The 27,522-nt window shown below is 39.7% G+C and overlaps 1 protein-coding gene across 15 annotated transcripts in view; it reads left to right on the forward strand.

The window, feature by feature from the left end:
- Positions 1–27,522, forward strand: part of KIAA1217 (KIAA1217 ortholog) — a 371,546-nt gene that overhangs the window by 281,260 nt on the left and 62,764 nt on the right. For all 15 annotated transcript variants that reach the window (XM_072854451.1, XM_072854441.1, XM_072854450.1 and 12 more), the window contains 2 exons: positions 7,637–7,835; positions 13,276–13,369. In XM_072854451.1, the coding sequence (XP_072710552.1) occupies positions 7,637–7,835; positions 13,276–13,369 (293 nt within the window). The remainder of the gene's footprint in view (positions 1–7,636; positions 7,836–13,275; positions 13,370–27,522) is intronic.

Here is a 27,522-nt window from a genome sequence, read left to right on the forward strand (position 1 = left end):
CCTCAGACTAGTTGAAAATGTGTGTGGTGAAATAGGAGAGACAAGTCTTGAGGGTGTGGAAAGTAAGAACTGCATATTGAGGAATTTCTTCCACACTGCAAGAGTTGTTACTATAATAAGCTTGTGTCTGCATAACTTTTGCAGAATTTGGTGGTAAGGACACCAACTATGTGTTATGTCTGTTTATCTGATAGCTGGGGGCGGGGTGGAGAGAACAATATGGGACCTATACCACCCTTACAGTCTTATATATTAGAATTTTGTCAAACAAAAATCAAAGAAAACTTGGAATGATCTTGGCATTTTGGTAAAAAAAAAAATTAAAAAACTGTAAACTGGATTTTGAGGAAATGCTTGGCAGTTTTTATTGTGATCCCCTCTGGATTGTCCTGAAGTATCCCAACAAAAATAGCTATCATCAAGATTTTAAAAGTTATTCTTAGTTTTTAAAACTGATGCAAGTCTCAACTAATGGTTCAACATAAATATAAGGAAGAAACAAGGGTGCATTTTCTCACTTTTGCTTGTTGGCATTGCTGCTGACTTCAGTGTGAGGGAAAGTGCAGACAGAGCTGGTGACTCAATGGCCATATGGTGGAAGATCAAGCTAAACCAGTATGAAAAGACAAAGACTGTCCATCAGCTAAAAAAGATATGGTTAACTGATGGTTAGGTAAAGAGTGAAACAAATATAATGACAACTTTACCAACCTCTAACTCAACATTGTGTTATTTAGTTTACTTTATAAAACATAGCTCAGCTTGATTTCTGGCCGTTCTCACTGCTTTTCCTCACCATGTACTCCATATTTCTCCACCTTAAGATACAACTTTCTTTGCTAGTTTATCTAATTTTCCATTCCTTCTATATCCTGTACTAATTCCTAATGTACTAATATACTTTTTTGATGTTGTTGATGAATGTTGTTGATATTTGATGAGTAATTTCACCCAACAAGATCTGGAGGCCTCTGGTACGTATTTTCCCCCTGTTTTAGTTATACCTAGCTTTGCATCTTTGATTTAAAGAAATTCCAGAGCTCCCAATGAATCCAGGTTTTGACTGCTGTAGTCCAACCAGATTTACTAATTACTTGAAATTTTCAAATTGGACACAAAATTTCCAGAGGATACATAGAGTGTCTGGATCAGAAGAGAGTAGCAGTGCCTTGTTCACGCCAGTGATTTCTGGTTCTGTGGGAAGGTTTCAATGCTCTAGCACCCAAGCACCCAACATCAGCCAAATACAGATATTATCATCAGTTAATACTTCTCTTCAGACAGGAGCCCATAGATTAAGGTGTTGCTAAATGTCAGTAAGATTTTTCAGTGCAGAAGTTTGCAAGATGTCTTGCCTGCAAAGAGAGTGTCCTGTAGCTTCACAGGAAAGAAACTCATGAACTCCAATTTAGGCTTTGACTGTATTTTATTTTATAACACTGAGGAGTTATTTAACTCTTCTGTCTCAGTTTCCCCTTGTTCATTATGAGAAGATAATTATGAGAGGATTATGTGAGTACCAGTATTTTTTTCATTTAAAATTCATTGTGCGAGAGAATTAATTAATATTTCTAAAGGCCACAGAAGATGACTCAATCATGTTTGTTAACTTATTCTTGATTTATGAGGTATGTAACTTTTCTTTGCTGTTGTGTGCTTCATCTTTTTCTTTCTTAAATAACCAGTTTGTAAGGATAATTCCTGTTCTGTAAATAAAAGAGAGTTGTGATTAAAGCTCTTCTAAGCATCTAAGCTGCCCAGCACTGACATCATTGTTAGCAATATAACCATCATAATGTGGTGCTTAGTCAGGGTTAGGTCAGCACTGTGTATTAGATGGAGGTGCTGAGAGATGTGAGCTGGGTGGTGTCATGCTGCCTGTATAACATTAGCTTTTGCCATAAGGAGTAAACCTTCACCAGTTGTAACTAAGGAGTTATGATCTTACCGGTATGGGTACAGTGCTGAGTCATTTTGGTGATGCAGCTCCTTATTCTAAAGCCAGCCTGGATGCTGTGAGTTCAGGTATGGTTCACCGTTACGCCGTGTGGGCACGTCCTCAGCTGCCAAGTGGGTTTTACAGCCCAGTGGCAGTATCTGAGCCAAGCATCTTGCCATGCATCTGGTGTGTCCGCGTGAGCTGCAGCCACAGCACAGGCAGTCCTCAAAGCTGTGCTAGCTGGGCTAAAGGTGGAGGATGGCTGCTCCGGGCACCCTCTAAACCCAGCGCTGATGGGTTCAGCTTGTGCAGGAGGCACTGCCTGTGTAAGTTAGGTAAGTTAGCATCTTTCGTTGCACTGTGTTGTGTTTCATGTAGACCAGCACAGAGAGAAATGCCGAAATACTTTGCAAGTCCTTCTGTCACTGACCCTTGGTAAAGGGGGAGCAGAAAGACTTTTGTTTTTGAAAGAGCTCTGTATGCAAGGAAGGAAAGGGTGATCATGTGGTGTGGTTGCATGATCATCATCAGATCTGGGTTTTATGCTTGTAAACCTTTCTTTGAACATGTCCTTTCACCTCTCAGGTGTTTAATTTCCCCTACTATAAAACATACCTTTCTGTTGACAGGAATGTTGTGAAGCAATTTGTAAAGAGGTTTAAGTTTCTAAGGCCTGGCTTACACGTAAATGTTTTCTGCTATGGCCTGTGTTTAATGCTGTGGTCTGTTGCCCATAGGGTGAAGAATGATCAGAAATTCCAGAGGTATTACTGAAACTAGGTGATAGAAGCATGACGAAGGGGACAAAGGGGAAAGCTTGACATCACAGTTTGCCTTGTAGCTGTAGGAAAGCCCAGGGCTGGCAGTATCTAGGAGCACCTAGAAGTGGTAGCCACAGTGTTGTCTGACTTGGACTTTCAAAACAGTTGCATGGTATAGTTTCCTCGTTCACACTGATCTTCATACCTGTCTTCCTAGAGTAGCAGGGCATTTTGCAGTCCCATTTGTTTTCTGTTTTATAAAACTCAGCACAACCTTCATGTTTCAGGTAAATCCATTGTAACAGAAGCATAAGCGCAAGAGGGACTTGAGGGTACATGGAGACATTAACATCCATTGTGTTTAACTTTCTTTCCAGCAGCTTTGCTGGCATATGTGCTATGCCCTAACAAAAGCCGTGCCTGAGTTATATTTTATTTCTTCTTGCTTTAATTCTCCATGGGAGTAGTTTTTTAGCTGAAGGTAAAACAAACCTCAGAGCTCCAGCAGCTTCCATGAAGTTGGGCCTGTGGGTATTGCCAGTGTTCAGAGTTTCAGCCCAGCAATGTGTGGGAGAAAAATAACGTCAATGACTTAAAATAATGGATTTTGAGTCTCTTTATCCTGTCATGCTGAAGCTGGATTTTCAGAAGTGAACAGTTCGTTTTGTCAAATAGGAAACGCCCTAAAGCATTGCTATATCATGATATGGATCAGACAACTCAAGAGGAGAGGCAGTATTTTTTTTAAGGGCATGTGATTTAAGGGAGAGTAAGGAAAAAAGAATTTCTTATGCCTTTGAAAATGTCTGTTACCCTTACAGTAAGATTGTGGCCAAAACATTTTTCTGAGTTGTACGTTAAAGCTGCATATTTTAAGGCATGATCTTTTTGGATAACATGCATATTTGGTTTGAAAATCCAAGACCCAAAGATAATTGTAATTTTGTTTTGGATCAATATTTTGTGGGAGTATTGGAGGACAGGCAGAGTCAAGACTGTTCTGAAATGATTTAGACTTGTGTATAAGGAAGATTTTTCAACTCTGCCATTTCTTTTGTGTTAACGGTTTCAGTAGCTCAACATTCAGCATATTTTTAGTGGCCTGAAATGCAAAAACAGCATTTTGTGCATTCTGCACTAACTTTTAAACTGGGCAGAAAAGAGAGTCACACACATCTGTGAAGCTGATATGCAAAGTCTGTATTTTTAGCCAAAAAATCATTTTTTGCCATTTAATCCAAGAAAGTTTAAAATGCCAAAATATAGAAGGTTCCTTACGTTCTTCCTAAGAACTGAAAGCTATCACCAAAAATGAATATGTTTATGCACATCTTGGAACAGTGAAATAAATACAATCATTAAAAACATGTGTACTTAATTTTTTTTACAAATATAGTTAGTTTCTAAATTCTAAAGAATGTTTAGCTGCATAGAATATTTGAATGAGCACTAAAAAGCCAATTGTACCTAGAAGAGCATAAAGATATAAATGATGTTTCAAATTAAAATAAACAAAAAAAGAAAAAATAGTTTAATAACCCATTAAATATTGGCATTTAAAATAAAATTTTTAGGAAAATTCTCCTCAGTCTTTGAAAGAAAACTAGTGACTTTTCAGTCTGAAACAATTTTTCCACTGAAAGGAAAATGGAAGTTTGTAGTAGGATTCATAAAGGGTCTGACTGCAATTTTAATGAAAGAAAAAGTATCAGCTCTTGATAATAGTAGGAAAATGATGTTAACAGATCCATTTTATAAAAGCAGCCTAATATTAAATAATGGTTAGGTAATGTTGAGTAGTCTGGTTAGTATTCAGAAAAATTAACATCTTCCTTCCCTAGGTGCAAGCATAATTATCTACCCACTGATTGTAGGAACATATGCCTATGTATATGTTCATTTCTCTATAGCACTTATGGACAATATAGGGACAAAAATACTAAAGACTAAGGGGAAAGAGGGCTCATCTTAGATTAAAATGCCTTCTCTTCTTTTCATTAAATGCCTTTGTGTTCTAGGACCTTAGCTTTTCCCATTGCTTTTGCTCAGTGTTTGTATCTCAGGACTATAAACTGCCCATCCCATTGCTGATGACTTTCAAGTGAAAATCATTGAGTTACCATCTAAGTTTTGTGATTTGCTGAGATTTGCTGATGACTGATGGTAACCGCATTGAGGACCTTGTGTTCCCAACCTTCCTGTTTATATTGGCCATGGGAGAACATCATACGGTGCATCTACACTGCAATTACTATTGTGAATTCATTTTGTGTAAACTAGAATCATAGAATAGGTTTTTTTAGCCTACCTGCATTGGTTATTGGTAGATGCAAAGGCATGGCTGCACAAATCTGCTCAAGCCCCAAAGTCTGCCTGAAAATGTAATAAAGATTTTAGTGGTTACTTCAGCCTGAACGGTGTCCTACCATTATGTCACTAGTGAGGTGTAAAACTGCCCTGATTCTGTATCTACATGAGCTGCAGTGAATTCAGTGTAGGTGTTTCTGTAATCACTAATTCTTGAGCAGATCTGATTTTGTATTCCTTTTCCAAATACTTTCCAATGGCTAGATAGCTTTTGAGCCATTTACAAAGCATTTAGCTGTGGCAGTGCCTCTCAGACAGCTGGTGGAAATACAAACTTCAGTGGTATTTTTTTCTTTATTTTCTGCATTTTTTTTTCTCTTCCATCTCATTCTGGGCTGCTAAATGTCTGCAAAATGGATGCACCAATATATCTTGGGGGCCCAGCTGGAAAACAGTTTGGCAGAAAAGGATCTGGGGATCCTGGTGGACACCAAGCTGAACATGAGCCAGCAATGTGCCCCTGCAGCAAAGGAGGCCAGTGGTATCCTGGGCTGCATTAGACAAAATATTGCCAGCAGGTCGAAGGAGGTGATCCTTCCCTTCTACTAAGCACTGGTGAGGGCACACCTGAAGTGCTGTGTCCAGTTCTGGGCTCCTCAGTACAAGAGAGACATGGACCTATCGGAGAGAGTCCAATGAAGGGCCACAAGGATGATTAACTCAGTTGGAGCATCTCTCCTATGAAGAAAGGCTGAGAGAGCTGGGACTGTTCAGCCTGGAGAAGAGAAGGCTCAGGGAGGCATCTCGTCAATGTATAAAAGTACATGAAGGGAGGGTGCAAAGAAGACAAGAGCCAGGCTCTTTTCAGTGATGCTCAGTCAGGGGCAATGGGCACCAGCTGAAACGTGTGAGATTCCTTCTGAACACCAGGAAAGACCATTTCTCTGTGACGGTGACCAAGCACTGGCAGAGGTTGCCCAGAGAGGTTGTGGAGTCTCCCTCCTTGGAGATACTCAAAAGCTGTCTGGACAGGGTCCTGGGCAACTGGCTGTAGGTGTCCCTGCTTGAGTGGAGGGTTGGAGCAGATGACCTCCGGAAGTGCCTTCCCACCTCAAACATTCTGTGATTCTGTCATCTGCCATTTTAGTGTCTTTTGACACCACTGCAGAAGCTATACCTGCTCCATCTCTTGCAGATAGGAAGGTGTTTCTTCCTGGCACAGTGCAGTGTTGTACAGAGGCACTCGAGATAGCTCAGAAAGAGCACAGTGTGCTCTCATCAGTCCATGTCCAGGCAGGATATCCGTGCCTTGGGTAGGGACTGAATATGTAGGCTCAGCTGGGCTTACCAGTTCCTGTTTCCTCTGTATCCAAAGTAGTTCGGCTGAGCATTTGCCTCTGCATCTACTCCTTAGTGCTGTGGATCCCGGGAAGTGTCGTAGTTTGGCTGCAATCGTGTGGCAGCCTGTTTCCTGCTGTGCAGGTCCTAATGAGCCTTCCCACGTTGGAGATGCTTATGAGAAGACCTTTTGGTGGTTTTTAGGAGCCAGGCCCATCATGGTCAGACCTAATCAACCCCATCAAGTCCAGTCTGATTTCTGCTGTTGATTGAGATGGCTTTTCTCAGTGCTTCAGTCCTTGAAGGGCTTTGTAGCTTGGGATGGCATGGGACTGGGCTGTAGCAAAGCTAATGAGTCACGCTCATTGTGCAGTACTGGCCAGTGGAGTACAGGCACCCGCTGGTTATGCTGGAGTCAGCACAGCCCTGGCAGGGCCAATACAGGCATCGTGGAAGAAGAACTTAGTATCCCTTCCCTGAGTCCCTGGTCTATATTATCCATGTTTTTTCTATTATCAAGCATCTCACAGCCTCCCATTCCCTGCAAATAGGGAGTTAGCTATATCAGAATGGTATTCTTTTTGTCTTGAGTGAATAAGAATGTCCATATTTTGGAATACAGCATCTAAGATTACTTGTGTTTCTCCCCGAGTGCTAAGGATGACTATTAACACTGCTGTGAAACTGAAAGGATCCAAAATGGCTCTTGTTTTTGTGTGAGACCTCAGTTTTGCTCCTGCTAGGAGTTTCACCTAGGGCTTTATACTATATAATGCCAGCAAATTGAATTGTGAATATAAAATTACTAGTGCTAAAATGGAAATCTGTTTTGGGGGGGGTTTGTTGGGTAAGCACGAGGCTAAAATGCAAAATTTATGTTTAAGGGAAACTGGGTGATATAAAAGGATAAAGTTCTTCCTCAGCTGCTTTAAAAAAAAGTACTTTGTGATTTACCAACACCTTCCACTGCAGAGCAGACTTGGTGTGTTTGGGATTTTCCATTATCCTTCTTAAGGTAAACTTCTGATTTATCTAACAGAAAAACAGTAAAAATAGGCTTCTCAGCAAAGTCCAGTCCTGGAGCAAGCATATTTATCAAGGCACAACCATATCACTGTTCTATGCTCTATTCCAATAGTGTGTTGAAAAGGAAAATGTTGTATGTGCTTTATGAGTAAGTTGATTTTTTGTACTCATTATGGGTTTGGTCTGTGTTCCCCATGGACTTTGAAGCCCAGATCATTTCTGTGCACTTAAGAATATGTAACTTGCTATTATATTTTGCTTGTAGGTGTTTTATATCTGCAGTATGGAGATGAAACAAAGCAGTTGAGGATGCCGAATGAAATCACAAGCACAGACACAATTCGTGCCCTTTTTGTAAGTGCCTTCCCCCAGCAACTGACGATGAAAATGCTGGAATCGCCCAGTGTGGCCATTTACATCAAGGATGAGAGCAGAAACATATACTATGAATTGTGTGATGTGAGGTAAGTGGACATGGAATTACAGCTGTTGGGTTTGTTTGGGTTTTTTTGTAGTGCACTTACAGAATAAAAAGGAGTGGAGTTGATAAGTATCTGACAGATAGTGGCCTGACACATAAAGGCATGTTCAGTGGTATCTGAGTAATATGAGAGGTTTGGTCTGACACTGCCTTCAGCTGTAGGTACAAGATCTGTTGCACAAGCCATTGAGAAATGGTGTACCTTGTTCAAATATTCATCTAATACATGCAGGTTCACATATTTAATATTTTATTGAATTTTAACTGAGACATAAACATTTAAAATACGGAACAGAAAAAAAAACATTTACAGAAAAACTGTTTTTTTCTTTGCTGGCAGAGCAAAGTCTGATCCTTGTGAGCCTGAAGTTACAAGTATGAATGTCACCAATGTCCTCACAACAGTGCCAATTATTCATCATCTAACACTGCTAAAGATCTGTGGCGCTGCTGACAGTGCTGCAGCAGCCCCACCACCTTCCCATTTTATCTCAGGATGCAGCAGCTGATGCAGTCACTTCCCTTCACTAATTCAGAGCTTGGTCAATAAATGATCTGACTAACATCTGGGTGCATCTTTCTATCCTTTATTTTGTGGGAGTGCATCTGCTTCATTAATGGTGTTCCTTCAGTCCTGAAGTCTGTGCTCTTCGAGCAGAAGGACCAGGTTCTCAGGGTCCCTAGAAAGTCCCAAATGATGTAGCAACAAAGCTCTCAGGCACACCTCAAACATGTTACGCTCTGTAAAACTGTGCAAGGAAATATGGTGGGCCTTTGTGCCATCTTTTTCATAAGAAGTTATGTGATAAAAAGAATGGACAGAGGAGAATAAGAAGATGAAGGAGAAAGCAGAAAAGGTGTTTCCTCTCTGCCAGCCTGCCACTAGTGCAGGAAAATGATGTGAAAATAAGAGAAGTATACTGTCGGCTGCAGCCTTGTTTCTTCTGGAGATCCTGTGGCTCAGGTGCTTCTCCATATCATGTTGTAGTTAAGAGAGCAAGTTGGAACTTTTCTAGCCTTGCCACTTCCAATTCTCCCATTCCTCTTAGTCTTTGAACAGCACCGCACTCCATTTTCTCTCCTCTATCTTGCTCTCCTCAGGCTGTCTATCCAGTGTCTTGTCATTCGCCAGCCCCTTGGATTTCAGCTTCTGTTTTTTTATCTTCCTTGGTTTGCAGACTCCCACACCACCGTTTGGCCACTGTGATGCCTATGTTAAGACCCATCTGATTTTTTGCATCATCATTCACCATGTGCTCAAGTTTCTTATACATCAAACAGTCTATTCACAAGATTGGATCAACTGATTAAATCAAGATATGGGTTGCTGCGTCTCTGTTGCCAAGCGCATTATTGCCAACCATCATCTGGCCCATCGGCTCCTACTCTCTCACTTTATCCCTCCATCTTCCCTTGAGTTTCAGACTGACAGTTTATGACTTCATCTCCTCCCTGCCCCTGAGAATGTGGTTGTTGATTATCTTAATACCACTCCCACCTTTTTTTCCCTTGCTCCCATTGCAGGCGTCACTCTGCCAACCTCAGACCTGGCTCAGTCCCAACATCTGCTTCCTCTGTTCCCATGCCTGTATTGTAGAGCATTTCTAGAGGAAATCCCATGACCCAGCTGACTTCCTCCATAACAAAATTCCCTCCTTCAGTTCTGCCACCCTTCTCACTAAGGGAACCTCAGCGATTCGAGCTTAATGGAGTCCAAAGCATACACTACCAGTTGCATTTTAATCACTTTTGAATAATTTCCACAACAATTTATTTATTTTTGTTCCTTACTCTTCACAAGATCTTGCCAGTGTCTCCCTTCAGAGAAGAGATGAAGTATAATTTTTCTCTCCTTTGCTTGACATGTCTTCCTTTAATTTTCTTTTCTTCCTTGTTTTAAACACAGGTGTCTCAGTCAACTCCTGAAGCTTTCCACCTCCCTCGGAGGCTGTCTCATGTTCCTCTGTGCCTCGCATCCCTTGCTTTGTCTATTTATTAACTTATTACTCTATTAAAGTGCCTACTCTTATGTTGCTAACATGTTTCTATGCCTCTCAACAAAACTGTCCCTGAACACAACATACATTTCCACTTCCCACCCCGTTACCTTTTTCTCTTGCACTGAGCAGTCGCTACAACTGTTGGCTGGAGTTTTACTCTTCTAATTCTGTTCTAGACCCATTTCCAACCTGTCTGGGGTTTTATTCTTCTAATTGCAACTTGTCTTTTGTTCCCTACTGTTCCATTGCAATTGTCAAAGTCAACAAATGGCCAGCTTTTGTGAACACCCTTTTTCTCTCAGATCTCTGATGTACTTTTAATGTTTTCTTCTTGAAACTTTGACCTCCCTTTGTTTCAATGGCTGTTCTTTCCTGATTTCTTCCTGTCTCTCTCCTCTCCTTTCAGGTATCATTTGAGAGGTCCTCTTCTCAAACATTGATTTTCTGTTGTGTTTTTTCAGGGCTTTGTCCTCCTTCCTTTTCCTTGTCTATACCTGTCTCCATCATCTTACCCCTGTGGATTAGTTGAATTATCATACCTACTTGGGTGACTCTCCCATTTATTTTTCTGTCTCTGCTTTAGGATGGGATTCATCTGATCAAATGGAGATTTTATGTCCACATTTTGAGCTGGTGGTGATTAATCCTATAAAATTGTCTGATAAATTATACATGTCAGAGAACCTAGCTATTGATGTCTTCCCTGTGAATGTCTGTAGTTGGATGACATGAATCCTACCTCTTCTGTCCAAACTAAAATCTTGATCTTCTCTTTTAATATAGTTGCATGGACCATTTCTTTCAGCCTAGCTTATATTCTCCTTCATTAGGCCATCACACTCCTTCCCCTTTTTTAAAATTTTTTTTAAATCACTGGGGACAATCACTGGGGACTGTCTTTCTACTTAAGCCCATAACCTGGTCCTTTTCTTAAAGTGGTTCAGGGCTCTGCACCCAGTGTAGATTTCAGATTTTTTCTGCATAACATCCCTATGATGCAGCCTTTCCTTTCCCGCCACGTAGTGAAAAAACACTCAGCTAATTCATCAGCTTTTTAATAGCAACTGCTGTAATGGTCTTTTCTAGGCAGTTGACACAGGTAATTTTGTTCGCTCTTACACATTCAAATGAAGCAACAAAGATCATTCTTCCTAGTTTGACAAGCAGACTGTTTCACATGCATTTTTTTCATTTGTCCTCTGGCTGTATCGTTTCAATCTCATTAAATATAAACTACTTGTCTTCATTATGAGGGCTCCTCCAAGTCCACTTCAATGCTACTTTTCATTTCTTGTTCAGTACCAAGTGCCATCTGCTTCCACTTGGTGAATAATGCCAACTTTCATTCTACATGTGTTTAATTTTCAAACAAGTGCCTTCACACCCTCTCTCAGGCAGCCCACTAATGCACTTGGAAGGCATTCTCTGCAGACATCCGCAAAGCCACTGTGTTGGTCTCCTGCCAGTCCCACCTTCCCGCTCTCTCTGTTGCACTGCCTACTCAGAGCATGCCCGTGGTCCCAGGATCTGTTTATTCCTCCTCTGTCTGGAGAGACTATGGTCTTCTCGTTTCTTTTTGTTCCCTTATCTTTCTGCAGCTGTCCTGTTGTCTTTTGTGTCTTCTATTCACCTTGTAAGCTGGTGAAGAGGTTGTATTCCTGGGGTGTTTATACAGCACACACAGATCAATGAGGCCTTTGAACATGCCAAGGGCATCTGGGAGCTACAGTAATGCAAATAATAGTAATAATAAAAGTACAGTAATATATACCTGCTATCAGTAATGTTTATCTTAGAACAGCAACATGAGGTGAAACAGAATTCACTTCAGAGATCAAATGCCTAGTATTTTGGTGCTTTGCCTTGCAGCAATGTTTTACTTTAAGGTGTCATGTTTCTACAAGAAATATTTATGGAGAATGCTTTTAAAACAAACTCCAGTTAGCTGAGGTACCATCTCATAGCCATCAGACAGAAAGACAGCAGATAAAATTTATTTGAATGAATAATATACCATTTCTTGAACTGAAGATGAGAGGGCTTGCTTTGTATCAAAAAGAACGTATTTCCAAGTCTGAGGCAGAAAATGGTAACCGAGACTCCCAGTGCAAGTCTCAAAGCGAAAGGGTCACATTTGCAAGACGGAAAGCAGTTTATGTTACCATAAATAATTGAAGAACTTGAACTTGCCGTAAGGTAGCTATTTTCCTATGCAGTCTACAAGTAAACACTCATAAATACTAAACTTCTCATCAGCCCTGCAGTTCTTAAACAGAAGGCACTGATCTGTCTCTTAAGCTGTGGGGTTTCTTTAATAACTACTTGACATCTACAACAGCAGCACAAGTTCTGACTAGCTACCCATTCAAAGCAATCACTGATTGTAATATGACATTGTAAGAAAGAAATTGGACCTGCCCAAGAATCCTTTCCTTCATTTTTAAATGATAATCCCAGTGATTAAGATCAGTTCGCTAGACTTGTAGCTGCACCTGGAGGAAAGGAATTCAGTCGCATGTGTAAATTCTCTAGAGATCACTACTGGGAAATGAAAGGAATCGCAGCTTTGAAAGGATGTAAGTGAGTGTAGACTGGAGGCTTTGCTGCTAATTAAATGTAAGCAAGAGATCAGCAGAACTCAGTGCAAATGTCTAAGACATAAAATTATTGGAAGGTAGGTTTTGAAACAAAATAGAAAACTAATGTCATCTAACTCTTTCCTAAATGTAGCAGTTTAAAAGTAGACTAATGAATGACAAAGTGTAGGGTTCTTATTAAACAAAAATATTCTCTTTAGACTTTCCATCTAAACCATTTCTGTGGCAGCTTTCATCAAAACTTTTGCTTGTTTATTTGTTTTTGTAGTTCCTATTTTTTCCCTTAAAAACCTATCTTTATTATAGATAAAGTTTAGAGGAAGGATTTACCTGCTACTGAATTTTTAGCTTTTGTGGACTTTTTTTTCAGGTTTGTGAACAAGCTGATAATTAGAATTGCCTCAAGAATAATTGCAGTTAGAAAGACTGCTTTTTTTTGACATTCTTGCTTCTTAGAATAGCAAAAATTCACCTGGACCAAGTACACAATAAAACATGTAAATATTAACTAAATCCTTTTGAGTGCTGTGTAAATGTTGAAGCTCTATTGTCTTCGAAGTGTTTTAAGTCTATGGCAGGATCTTGAAAGAAACTTAACACTATCTAATTTTTATGGGTGTGGAGTTGTAGCAAAAGAATGATACTTCCCATGGGAAAGAGAATCAAAGTAGGCTTTTGTTTGGTTTTGTGTGTCTAATTTATGGCATTTAGGTTTTTCTTATAGGCCAGCTGCAGACCTATGTTTGTTTGTTACCTGAAATTTTCGGGCAACAAAGTAAATAAAACTACTTTCATCTGTTATCATTGCTGATTCTTTTGATTCCAGGAATATTCAAGACCGATCTTTCCTTAAAGTTTACAACAAAGATCCTGCACACGCATTTAATCACACTTCCAGAGCTGTAAATGGAGATATAAGGGTAAGTCCTAGTGCTGTATTTATACTCCTCTTTCCTCAGCTTTTATGCTAAATGTTTACATTCTTAACTGTAATATGAGCACAACAATTCATAAAATCGAGGGTATATGTACAACATGTATACAGAAGAGGGAATTGATAATGCTTACCGTAATGTTTCTTACCTGCTTTGCTTTTTCCAGTTACTTGCCCTGAGCATTAACTGCTTTTTGTTCTTGTTTACTAGCATTAAAGCATGTGAATGAAATCATAGCCTTTAATTACTTATTTTGGGACACAGACAGTGCTCAGAGTTTATACAACAACTTATTTCGTGTTTCCAGACCCTTTACAGCAAAGTATGGCATGGTGTTAGTTCACTCCAGCAAGGCTTCAGCATGTGGACTGGTTTGCAGTAGCTGAGCAGATGTACCTAGCTTGAAGTCTATTGAAACACTTTGTAAATGACCATTTCAAATAAGAAATTCTGATAAATACCCATTGTGGTGTAAATGGTTTTGTCTTTTTCTAAAATTTTCTACCTGTACTGAACAAGGACTAGTGTATTTGCATTTTCAAGTGAACTTTTTGTACTGGGAAACTATAGCAAAGGCATTTGAAATGTATTCAATTTCTCTCTTACTGTCTCTATCTTTTGCTGGGCTGTAATCTCCCGCCTTGATGCTGAGAGGGCAGGAGATGTGGCTGTGCAGCACCTCTTCCACTGTGTTACCCGCAGCTAGCGTTGCAGCAGGGAGTGCTGCAGGTGGTGAGATTACACAACCTCGTCTCCTCCCCACCCATCCTAGGTCTGTCCCCAGGAAATGGTACAACAAAATGAGCTCAGTGGGGCCAGAAGGCAATGGCACTACTGTCCTACCTGCTTTGTGGCTTTTATGTGTGCTCCAAAGCTGATTGAACTGTGCAGAAAATTTCCTGTGAAGTGATTTGCTTAATTGTACATTTGCTTCTTGGTTTCATTATCAATTCTGAGCATGTCACACTGCTTTATTATTAATATTTCATGTAAGTACTTCTGCTGTTTCAACAGTTTAGGGCCTCATTATTTTAGAAAGATTGCAATAGTTTATTTACAGGCACTATTCTCAACCACCTCTCATTTATGTACTTCAATTATAAAATGGCCCTTTTGATAGGTCAGAAATCTAATTACTTGATTATTCACACTGCTGCACACACAACATGAGAGAGCAAATAGATGTGCTTCAAAGGGCTGATGTGATAGTTTTTAGTGTCTTCTTTAAGGTCCTGAAATTCTTCAGTTCTAGTTATATTCCTGTAGCAGTAACTGGATGTATCTGATACATCTCATTCATACTCGAAGGCATGACATACTGTCATTGTGCATTATGGCATTAACTCATGTAACAATTTCACTGTGGCTTTATAAAGTTATGCTATACTGTTCTTGTTCCATGTGCAGTGGATGCTGAATGTATCCACTGTGGCTTTATTTGTGTGCTCTAGACCTGTTTTCAGATATGGTTAGCTGCTGTGTTAGCTACATATATTCAAAAGTAAAGATTACTTCTTTGGCCCTCGTCGAGGAATTTACTGCCTTACAGACTTGTTTTGAACACAGGTGCTGCTTCTGTGCAAAAACTGTAATAATTTGTATTGCTTATTTTAAAATACTGTGTTGTACAAAAGATATGCACACTTTACACCTCCTGATTATGGCTGAGTTATCTCTCTTTGGCCATAACTCAGAAATAATGGTGAGACAGTAATGACCTTTGCAGAAGTGGTGGTTTCATAGTTGAATATTGTATTTTGCTCTGCTGAAATGCCAAAGATGCCATTTCAAAAGTCTGCGCATCCAACAAAACAGCTATTTTCTCATTTGGCTACTCCTTTGCATTGGCAAATTTCTTGTCTTCCTGGTCTGAGAGGTGAAGTCAGAGCCAGGATGTTCATAGGGGCTTTGTGGAGAAACATGCAAAAAGTCTTCCCTTTGATCTATGTGAACTTCTGCACTTCAAAGTTATGAGCGTGGAAACAAGTGATTTCTTGAGCTCCGGAAATAATCAAACCTGTTTGTCTTAGGATGTGTGTTTTCTGGTTGGTTTCTTCCTTGTGCAGCAACGCTCAGATCCTAACTGAGGCTTTTTCCAAAGCAGAGGGATTTAATAACACTCTCTCCGATCCTCATCCTCCGGAGTCTAAAAAGCTGGAGCACACACTGCAACTTTTCCTCTCTTTGACAGAAAAGTACTGTAGCATCTTCTCGCAAATCTCTACTTCAGCAAAATTTGTAGGGACATAGTAGTCTAATGGTTTCTACCCTTTGGTTAAATCTGGTTGAAATTTGCCTGCAGATTCACAAGTTATTAGGTCAGGGGAGACAACCACCAATAAGCAGATGGGTTATCTATCCCTTTCTCCTTAGAAAACCAGATTAAAGGGGGTGGAAATGCAAGGGGAGTAAGTGAGAAACATGTACATTTTACGTACTGGCTTTGCATGGTACCCAAAAGATTGTGGGAAAAGCTTTGCTACTCATCTCTCCTTTTGTGTTTGTGCATCTTTGCATTGGATAAATTGATGCTCTTCAATTTCATGTGAGATATGAGTGCTAAATTGACTACAGTGGGAAGTAGGGAGTAACTCTTGTAACTACTGTGCTCTGCATCATGGTTAACTGCTTCAAAAAACCTACAGAAAAGCAGCTTGTTGTCAGACCGGTTGAAAGAACAGTATTTAGAATATCATGAATCAGCCCTTGTAAGTACATTTTTCCATGGTGATACTGTGAGTATGGTTGTATCTCCTGGCATATGTGAGTTAAAGCTTTGGTTTTTTGAGGTTTGGGAAAGTTTTGCCTTTACAGATTTTTCTACTGTTCTCCTTCTTGTCCCTCTGGAACCTTTATCCCTGGGTTTGATGATGTTCAGGCTTCTATTCATGTGATTTATAATCATTTCCATGTAACAGACCCAAAATAATCTCAGAAAATAATGTTAGCTGCCAGCTTGGACACCTGTTTTAACTACCAAACAGATGTGAGATCTGTATAAGAATTGGCAGTAACACTTGAAGTATTAAGTATTATCCATATGGACAAGAAGACTCAGAATGTGTGAGAGGAATGTGGGATCTGTGAGTTTGAGATCTCCTATCAAACCACTCAGCTTTCATGTCCATTAATTCTAATTTTCCTGGTCTTCTTTCTGTTTCATGCATTTTTCTGAATGGGTTGTGTTTGAGAAGAGGGGTTTTGCTTGGTGTCTCAGCAAGTTCTAAAGGATGGTTTCTCCTGAAATCCTTGAGTGCCTTGCTTACTGATACTGTGCTGTGGACATTTACATCTTGAAGAGCGTGGTTTGTTCGACAGGTCTGCCATGTTGAATGCTGTTCAAGCAAGAGGTACCCACATAGTGCCGTCTCACTGAATATTTGTGTTTGTGCTCTTCCTTTTTTATTATTCCTTTCCCAAAATGTATGCTGAAAATCTGTAGCAGCTGTTTTCTTTGGAGAAATGTATCTTCACATTGCTGCATTTTATTCATTTATTCCTTAGCCTGACCTTGTAACATTTATCAGCACTTTCTAGCTTTCTGTGCAACAATACTTTCTTTTGACAAAATACTGTCTCGTGTCCAAATGTTTAGATGATCTTTTTATTCTCTCTGGCATTGTTTTGAATTCCAGTGCAAATGCGTGTACACAACCACACTGGTTTGTGCTGTTAGAATTAACATTTGTGATTTGTGTAAATTTGCAGAGGAAAAGACTTTCTCAGACTTATTAGGTGTAGGGTCCAGGTTGCCTCTTCTCTCATGTTTAGCAGTGGTGTATAGATTCAACGTCAACAGATGACACTAAAGAACTGACAGCAGATTTTCCTGTGTTGCTGAATGAATTGAATTTCTTTGGAAGTGTCACAGCTCCTTTTATCCTGGGTTGTTGCTGTGAGCCCCTGGTGACTCCAAGTGGAAGTGATTCCCCCACCGAATGTGTACAGCGTATTTTTTGTCCTCATTCCCTACATCCTCCTTTTATGGAGTGTCTAAAAGAGGAAGAATCCTGAATTATAATCTCCCCCTTCTGTCATTGCAAGTTGTCTGCATTTCTGGTGGCACAGTTGGATACTAATAATGTTGGTTTACGCAGTGGCTTGTTTTGGGCTTCATCTGTCTGCCAGTTTTGAGAATCGGGAGGGAATTTTTACTTCATAACAAACTGGTGGCTATTTTGCTTGGCAATCTTTCTCTTCCCAACCACCTGCTGCAAAGTCTGTGTGTGACACTTTGTTTTAAAATGTCCTAGACCCACCATGTTTTTGCTTAATTCCCTGACTTGCATAAGGCCTTAGCAGGTCAGCGCTTTCTCCCAGACCTCTGCTGAGTGTGTGAGGCCAGAATATCCAAAGAATGCTTGTCGTGGTTGCTGTTGTATCGAGGTACACTTCAAGGTATTTTAGATTTTTTTTAGAGAGTGTTTCTCCAAGAAAGAACAATTAGGGCAAGTTGAGTCAGAGCTGAATTGGAGGAGCAGGGGGTACCTGGAAACTCCGCATTTTCTGGGAGTTAGAATGGCAAAAATGTTGCCAGGTTGATGATGTTCCTGGCAGCGATGGGGGTTTGGGCTGCCAAGATGAGAGGGGATAAGCTAAAATGAGTTGTATAGTAAAATGAGACAGACATTTGATAAGTTGGGTAAACTGTTGTGCTGAATAGCTTTTATTACTGAAATTGTGCAACAGCAAATTTTCATTTTTCTCCTGAAAGTGCCTGGCTAGCAGGTTGCTGACATTTTAACTCTCCAGACTTAGATGAAATTTGTGAACTTAAAAAAACCCTGCAAGTGCTAAAAACCCTCAAACAACTCCCCAAGAATTTAAAGCATCCAAGGAGCCTGAAATTCAGCGCTGGCTTGCTGGAAAGATAGAGAGATAATAAAAGCAGGATCATCCTTCTGTATTCTTGAGGTATCTGTAAACATACATCCAGCTTCTTTGAGATGTTTAACTTCTTTTCATTGGATTGTTTGTGATCTTAACATCGATAAACATAAAAGCTGCAAATGCTGCCAAAATTACATTTGTTCATTGAATACTATGGCAAAAAAAAAAAACCACCAAACCAGCTCCTTGAACTACGTAGAGGTATTTAGGACAAAAGTATTTATTGGAAAAGAATTCAAGCAATAAATCGGGTGAATGCGTTTTAGTGCTAGGATGCCTATAGGACAGCATTTATATAAGTTGCCACGTGTTTGCCTTACTGATCCTATTACTATAAAACTTTGTTTTCTTTTGGGAAGAAAAAGAAAAAAGAAAAGGAAATGCTAATACTTCTATTATCTGATAGAGACCTTCCAAATGATACAAATCTCATCTTTCCTGCTGTTTTGCTGTCTGCTTTTTCTAATGCTCTTTTTGTCATTGAGAGGTTATGACAACATGAGCCATATTGTATTTATAAACATCACGTGTTTCCTTGATATGACTTGCAGTGTCTGCCAAACAGAACACATGGAAGAAACATTTCTCCTTAGCTCAGCATTGGTTTTGGTTATACTGATTTCCGGGACAGGAAAAATGCCTTCCTTACTCAGATTTAACTTTCATACAGTAGAAAGAAAGCCTCTGAGTGTCCATGAAATCGCTTGAACAGAGACGCTGCAGCTCTTTTAGCCCACATACTTTGTCTGAGGAAAAGAGAAAAAGTGGTTTATTTTAACGAGAAGATGTAATGGCATGTATTGCTGAAACTAATTCTGAATTAAAATACCTGCCAAAGTTGTCTAGAAACGGAACTCACCAAGAGATGTAAGGTAAGATGATGCTTATAAATAATGAAAGATATATAATTCCTTTTCTTCCTTTTTGTTTTTTCAACCTAAAAGATATTTTCAGATTAACTGGGAATTTAAATCAGAACAATGAAAACTGTTTCTTCTTCCTTGAGCCATATGAGAAAATAGATGTTTAATTGCTCTCTAAATCACCAAACTCTGCTCTCAGATTTTATGTCTGGTTTCAAACCTACATATTAAACATAAACAGTTATTTTCCAACTTGCCATTACAAATTTTGCTGAGATTTGAACAAAATATATAAAAGAAGTCTCTGATGTTCTGGATTTTTTTTTTTTTTTACTGATGTGGATTTTATGACTTCTGCTTTGAATGGGTTGTCAGTAGCTGCCAATTATTTATGCAGCTACAGAGCTGCAGACACTGAGAAGTGGCTGCATCAAATCAAACTGTGATGAAAGACTGTAAATGTACCTGTTCTCTTTCATTCATATGTCCTTTGATATACAATACCTACTGCTGTATAAAGCCTAAGTTAGTGGGAAAGTGGATAGAATTTTAAGGGAAAAATCATTTTTTAATTTTAGCTACACATAAAACAATATATAAATTTCAAATGTTATCCGGCAAAAAGTCAGTCTCTTTAAAGATACTGATCTTGCATTATAGTTGGATGGATATGCATTTTGGTTTTTTTAATATGATGGCTATGTGCTTTGTTGTATTATATTTATTTCGCAAACATTGTGTGTAAGGAATATAACCGTGTAGATCCTATTACGATACCAACATTTTAAAAGATGTCTTTTTTTAAAATTTTCAAATAATGAGGATGGATTCTAAGTTTGAGTCAAGCTGACCGTTGAAAGAAAGTGTCATGTTCTTGGTATTAAACTGTTCAAGGAACATGAGCTTGCCGCACCCATGCAGTAATCTTCCAGTTAGTCTAAGAGGAGTGTCACAGGGTAGATGTCACAAACCAGTTACCTGGAAACTCCCAGAGAGTTTCGTCTGTGGAAACAGGTCAACTTGCAACCACAATACAGTTGTTTTAGTGGAATTTTTAAGAAGAGAATTCTTTATTTCCCACTAACAGGCCTGTGTTCAAGCTAGCCTGCCTTTCATGTTGAGGTTTGCTTAGAGCTTGCCCTGGAGCTGATGAAGTTACTTAATGACAACATATGATCTGTCTTGTGTGAAGTTCTCTTCAGCCCTTCATTAAAATTAGAAGTCTTATCTCTCACATAAGTCTGAGGTTGTCAGGCAAAACTTTCACTGCCTTCACTGGGAGCTTGCCCTGAATAAAAACATAAGGATTGGATTTGAGTCAATTTTTATTGTCTACTAGTTTCTGGTTTTATTCTTACTCCACCTCTTTTTACCTAACATTTCCTTGTTCCAATTCTTTAGATGTTTTACTCTTTTTATTTTTCACTGGCCTTGCTTTTAGTAGAACAATTTGCACTAAATTGCATGTTTGTTTACTTGAAATTCTTAAGTAGCTGGCAGAATCAGATGTTGCCAGAGCTCCCTAAACACATTCACAGATGATAAAAATGCTCATGGCTGTGACCTCCCTTATTAGGAGGGGAGGTCCTCCTTTACCTCCTTTGTAAACCGAGTAGCTTATCTGAATTGCTGGAGTCCCGTAAGCCAAAGTCCAACCAAGCTTTATGACTTCCAGTTAGCTTTCCAAATGAGCTGTTACTTGAACAGGGGTTAAAAATCACTTTGTGGAGGTAGATGTTTTGGTACCGCAGTTCCTAGAACCCAAGTAAAGTTAGAAGCAACGTTTTTCTTCTTCAAACCTGCCATTGGCTTGTCATTCAGGACCTTAGCTTTCCCAAGAAGTTTTTCACAAATCCAAAATGTGATACTTCATGATCATGACCCAAATTCTCTGCTTTCCACTGAGTCTTCACTTCAGTGTATTACTAGTTACCTGCCTCTAGATAAGCCTAATGAATACTAAAGAGAATTAATTCTGTCCTCATCTTCCTTTTAACAAAGAGGAGTTAACCAGTACCTCGTGCCTGGGAGAACACAGCTACATATCTGAGGACCTTGATTCTTCTCCGTGTTGGATCATACTTTTTCTAATAAGGGCTCTGGAAAACTAATCAGACTTCTGAAAATATGAGCAATAAAAATATCTTTTCTTGGATACACATAAGATCTGGGGTTAAAAAAAGCCTCAGCTGGCAAATGCAAGACAGTTGCGAGTATCAGCAGGCAACAGGACTCCATGAGAAATGATGTGATGCTGAAATTATTTTTTGTGTGAACATATGCCTTTCTTACATCATTGCAAATTAGAACTCCGTGTGACTAAGTGAAAAGGCTGAAAGGGTGTGTTGGGTAAAGGGCTAGTCCCTCAGTCACTTAATATTTACTATAGATAGCTTGACCTTAGGATAAACTAGGTTGTTTACTTCAGTCATGCTGACCAGTTTGTATATTTTTTTGGATAGAAGGAAGTAAAATGAAAAGAAAATGTAGGGCTCAAACAGTATAGGAAGAAGTTTGTGATCTAAGACGACTCTTAATTGAGGCACTGATAGCACCTCTAACGTTGCAAAAGATGTATTTACAACTGCAAATACTGCTGGGCCTTATAGGTGTGAGATGCAGTGCAGCTTAGACACTTAACATTGCAAAATCCATGTCTATATAGGGCTTCCATGACCATTTCTCCTGCCAATAGTGCTGACTCCAAAACTCAGTGCAGCAACTTATTTCTTCTGATTTGCTGTGTCCTTATATTGGAAGAAACAGCTGGCTACAGGTGTAAATATGCTGCTTAGGTCTTTTAACTATCAATCAGCTCTGTTTTATGACATTTTTGTATTATTTACATACTAACCTATTCCATAGGTCTGTAATAGAAATTGTGTTTTGACTCACTTGTTTGGTAATGCCAGATGAGACCAAGGGTTATGCTTTCCTTTATGTTAATTTAACCATATCAACTGGTTCAGTTTTATTTCGCTTCAGTGCAGTGAGAAGAGTTACAAATATGGAAGAAAAATAAAAGCCAAGTTGTTGGTACAGCGAGTCAGAAAGCCATGCATTTATTTTGATTTATGAATGCAGTTACTAACAGTATTTCTTTTTTTAAAGAGCAGAAATCTGATATACAGCATATTTAAACCAAATAAAAATGCTGATCTGTACCAGAACTGTACATGTTTGAAACTATTCCTTTTTTGGAGAAAAAAGGGATGACCCCATCAGTTCAGTGGTGCCCTGAGGAAGTGCTGAAATTGAGACTGGTCTGAAGGGTTTGGCTTCCTGCGTTGGTGGTGGTTGTCTATGTTATGTACATGATGTGCTTGATCCCTTCAAGGAGAATGGGGAGGGGGAAGGAAATGCTTGCTACATCTTCATGAATTACATGACTCCTGTTTGTTCTCAGAAAATTCTACCTAAAAAGCAGCTGTAGAAAAGAAAAAGAAACAAACAGTTGGTTTGAAAGCAAAAGAAACAGTTAGCTTGAATGCAACACTAGTTATGAGGGGTGTCATAATGTTAACTTAAAAAAAATCAGTAACAGCTTTTATATGTTCAGTCCAAACGGTCTAATAGCTTATGGGATGGGTGGGCCATGCTATACTGATGAGATAAATGTGGATATTGGCAAACCAATAATGTAAATATGTAAATCCGACCTTTTTAGGATTGAAATGTGTTATGTTTCGGTGTGTTTATATTTTTGTCATTTGTGATAACACCCTGAAAAATCTTGGCTGAAATGCCAAGAGGTTTCTTAGTGTACTCACCACGCTATTCTGTCTGGAAAGTACACTAAGGAAGCATAGGAAAATCAGACATGCGAGATTTATTAACTTCTCTCTGCTTAATTGGATAATTTTAACAATTTTTTTTAACTCTCACATTCCATTTGTTTGTAGGAAATGAAATACACTCGTAAATATGCAGAAATGAGTGTCTGCTAGGTTCACCGATTTGGATGTTTGTCTTGCCGATCAGGAATAAAGTAATGCAGACGGGTAGCAGGGAGACAGCTCAAACAATGAAATGTTGCTGGGGGAATAAACCTCCACACAGAGGCACTGTGATTTCAGTCAGGCCAATGCAAAACGTGCTGCGTCTCATGCATCATTTTGCTCAGATTGCCTAAAGCGTGGCTAGACTGGAAGCCCTCATGGGACTCCTCTGGGTCAGGCTCTACATGGCCTTGTGCTTCCTTCCCTTCCAAGCAGAGTTCACCCAGTGTGTCACCAAAGTTGTCTCATGGACAGCTAATCTGTGACAATGTCAACTAGGGAGTGTCAAGAGGTTCCGTACAGGTGTAACCAGGCTAGTCCAAATATAGAGCCTGCTTCTCTAGCTGGATTTAAGCTGATGCACGTTGTAAGCTCAACATTTTATGGCATGAAGTGTAATATTGCTTTCCCCTTATCTTTCTGTTAGATTATTGTTTTACACCTGAAAAAAGGTAGTCTTAGTCTAGGAACGGGAAGGGCTGTTGGACATTATGATGCCAAAGAGCTCTTGATGTGCAGGTGTGCTTGGAGTCATAAGTCTGTGTGGTCAGGGGGTTGATAACACAATGGAATTGATACAGGAAAAAGTTTTCTGAGAAGTAAGGGCTGCATGCACGTGTGCATGCACACTCATACGACGTCTCGCCACTTGTCAGAGCTGGTGGTGATTTCATCAAACCAGAATTTCTGGTCACCCACTAATGACCAGACGTGTACAAAGGGCATCAGCCACCTTGGCGTTATCTCTCAGCACTCAGTCCCACTGCACATCACGTCTCGGAGATGCTGCACTAAGGCCTGACTTGTGGAGAGCTGTTATTTTCTGCAACATCTGAAGGAGATGAAGCTCTTTTGAACCTTAACTACATCTTCAGTGGGAATGGATGAACTAAATGCTAGGTTTCAAAAGCCATTTGTAGGTTTAAAGTGCATCTCAAATATCTTTACTTTGAATATGAGTGCATTGCAAAGGCAAGTGATGGTCATAGCTTCTTTACCCATGTCCTCAAGCATTTATGGGTCACTCCAGCTGGCATTTACCTGGAGTGCTCTGCTCACTTCTTTCCTAAAAACCACCCTCATGTTCTGACCAACCTTGCCAAAAACCCCACAAAACCTCAGAATATTAACCCAAACTAAAGAAGTTTACGTTGGATGTATTTTCTTCTTTCTCTTCCTTCCTTTCTTCCTCTCTCCCTCCCACACCTGCTATGCTAGGCTACAGCATTGCAATAACAAGAACTAATGCAAAATCTTCTAGCCTTGAAGAAAAATTGCGATAGTTCATGTTTTTCCACTCTCATTCTGTTTTCTCATTCTTTCATTGAATTTTTTGTTGAATTTCCCTTCATATGCTATAATCTCTTTAACTCATCTTTTTCTCATCAGTTCTTTGCCTCCTAGCTTAAGTATCCTGGTTTCTTTTTCTTTGTTATTTATTATCCCTTTCTTTTTTTCCCTATTTAGTTCTCAACACTCCATTTCCAATACTACCCTCTTTCATCTCTGGCCTCTTTCACAAACTCCTATTACTATCCTTTACCCTGTCTCATTCCCTTTTTGGTTTGTCTTTTTTCCTCTTTCTTCTGTAGTTTCACACTCAGAATTCCCTATTACCTTCCCATATAATTCTCCTTTACCTACTTGAGCTCTTCCCAGTGTCATAGAATCATAGAATTACTTAGGTTGGAAAAGACCTTTAAGATCATCCAGTCCAAGTCATGAGTTATGTATTAGTTAAATGTTTGCAGCATATGACTCTTGCTATTTTTTATTAATATTTCTGCATTACATATGGACTAAGCAGGAAAAAGTTCATGCTACAAACTCAGTCCTCTATATTTAGCCTTTAAAAAGTTTAGGTATAAGTAAACATGCTAATGGTAGGACAGAGGAAGAGGAGAATGAAAAGTGGAGGTGCTTCTATATTGGTCTGTTGATAAATAAATAATATTTATTACCAGCTTCAAGCTAGAGACACTTAATTCTTAGCTCAGTCAAACAGGAACCACAGGCCAGGTTGGATCCGCCAAGGCGGATCACAGCAAAGTCCATTGCACGGACTAGCAAGCAGCAGCTGGAACGAAGCTGCCATTATCCCTTCTAGTTATAGTATCTCAGCTTGACTTATAAAGAAGAAAAAAAGGGGGAAAAAAAAGGACGAAAAACAGAGCAGAGAGTGAGCTAAATGAAAAGACATATGGGCAGGCTCACTATAGAGGATTAGGAAAAAAGTCTAATCCTTATAAGCTTAGGGTAGAAATTGCTGCCCACTGCAGTCAGGGCGAGAGGCTGGGAATGCCAAAGGGCAGCTTGTCCCACCCAGCTGTAGAGGGAATGAGCTGATTCTGGAGGGTGCCTGGCTGACTGACTTTTTATGCAACGTTAGGTGAGGCAAATCCTCAATACAGAGCATCCAATAGTGCCGTCTTAACTTTTGAGAGGTGCTTAATGCATATATGTCTGCAATACATACTGTGATACTTTCCTATAGCTAGGAAAATGTCTTTGTTTAAATCAGTACAGAAATGAGGGGGAAGCATGAGGTTTAAATTACAGGGTACAGACACAGACTGCAGACCTGACGTAATAGTTCAGTTTTGCAGAACCTTCTTCATGCGACTCCAGTGAGAGTTGGCTATATTTGCTCTAGTAAACTTAAAATAAATTTTGAGAGGCTTATAGAGTTTCCAGCACAGGATTTCCCACTTGTACTTGCTTGCCTTTAATTTTTTAAATCCCTAAAAATCTAAAATTCCTGTTTATGTTGATCTGCCATCACCAAAGGATAGGCCAAAAATGTACTGCTGGTATGCAAAACATACATGTATGTATGTATATGTAATGTTAATATACACGTTACAATGAAGCACTGTTCTTTTAGAGCTCAGATGCTCACCTGTGTGCTGGTTCAAAGGTTTCATGTACAGGTTGCCCCACACTGCAAGCACCAGCTGTTCTACATGTGCTTCTTTGCCAGCAGTGAAGCTGTAGAACTGCCTGTCCCCTTTATAGTGGTTCATTTTAGCTAGTAGTTATGTGCTCTGTGGTGTGGGAGGGCTTTTTTTTGTTTGTTTGCATTTTTTTTTAAGAACTAGGGAGTTTGGAATAAGTATAAGAGAACTTTATGGTATTTGTGTCTACCCCAAGGCATATCTGTTTCACTGCATGCCTTCAGAATCAGTAAACAGAGGGAATAACAAACAATATGTATGTTTAGGAGAAGATAATGTAGTCTTTACATAATCTCAAATCCAGTATGTGCCAGGCAGCCAGAACTGTTCTGTTCCCTCCCTGTTTGTTTAGCTTGGCCTCTCAAATTCAAAGAGCTTCTGTAGGATTTTCAGTCTTCAGGGAAACACACCACACACATCCTTGTAGGTATAAAAATGGACAGTGGGCTGGAGAGCTGATGTGGGAAAATTGAGGCCAAGTTGAAAGAGTTATTTAGGGTCCTGGAGAGCAGTGTGGAGTGCAGGGTGGCACCAGCACAGCCTGGCTGGGTGCCGGGGTGTGTGTCACCTCGGTGCCTTTGTGAAGGACAGCAACTTGGGTGTCTGTGTTCTGCTCCCCCATTTTTGCTGTGGGGAAGCAGCTGAGACTGAGATCAGGATTAAGTATGACCACTTTTTTCGTCCTCTGCTGAATGTTTGAAGGCAAAGCTAGGGGTCGATCTCTCTCCATTCATTGCAGAAAGCGGATAACCACACAGAGGCTTCTGTCATGGTGCTTGCCTAAGCAGAGGGAAGAAAGATGCTGATGGTGGTTCTCCAGCTGCCTTCAAGAGTCTTGTGTATCAGAGGCTGCAGATTTAGGAGATCCTACAGACAGCTCCATTCATAGGTCTTTGTCCTCCTATACAGTTGGTTTCTTGGATCAGAATTAGAAGCTGGGTGGGCTATAGGACTGGTGAAGTGGAATGAGATTTTCCTTGGCAAAGAAAACACCCCCAAAAAACCCAAACCCAACCCAACAAAACCAGGAGAAAATATGCTTCTTTTGTAATACAGCTGTAAAAGCCATCATCAGCAAACTGTCTTCCCATTTGGATTCTGCTGGACTGAACTAACTTGTTGCATTTAAGCAAAACCTCATTGACTCCATCACAAGCTTTGCTCCAGAGTGCTGAGAATGAAACCAAGTCCTGAATTAATGACAAGCAATCCAGCCTGTAAGTGCTTCCCTGTTTTCTGTCAAGGAAATGGTTGTTTACAGCAGTACAAGGCATTAACTGCTTAATTATTTCCATCCATGAAAGTATTATTAAGGGAATAGGAACCAAAAGAGCTGTTATCAGGAAAGAAGGAACTTTGATCAGCAGTCAAGCAATAAGTTACGTCTATGCCACATGTGTATACCCCACAGTAGACTTCAACATATTCTCTGG

The sequence above is a fragment of the Ciconia boyciana genome, chromosome 2, assembly GCF_034638445.1.
Source record: "Ciconia boyciana chromosome 2, ASM3463844v1, whole genome shotgun sequence".
Classification (NCBI taxonomy): domain Eukaryota; kingdom Metazoa; phylum Chordata; class Aves; order Ciconiiformes; family Ciconiidae; genus Ciconia; species Ciconia boyciana.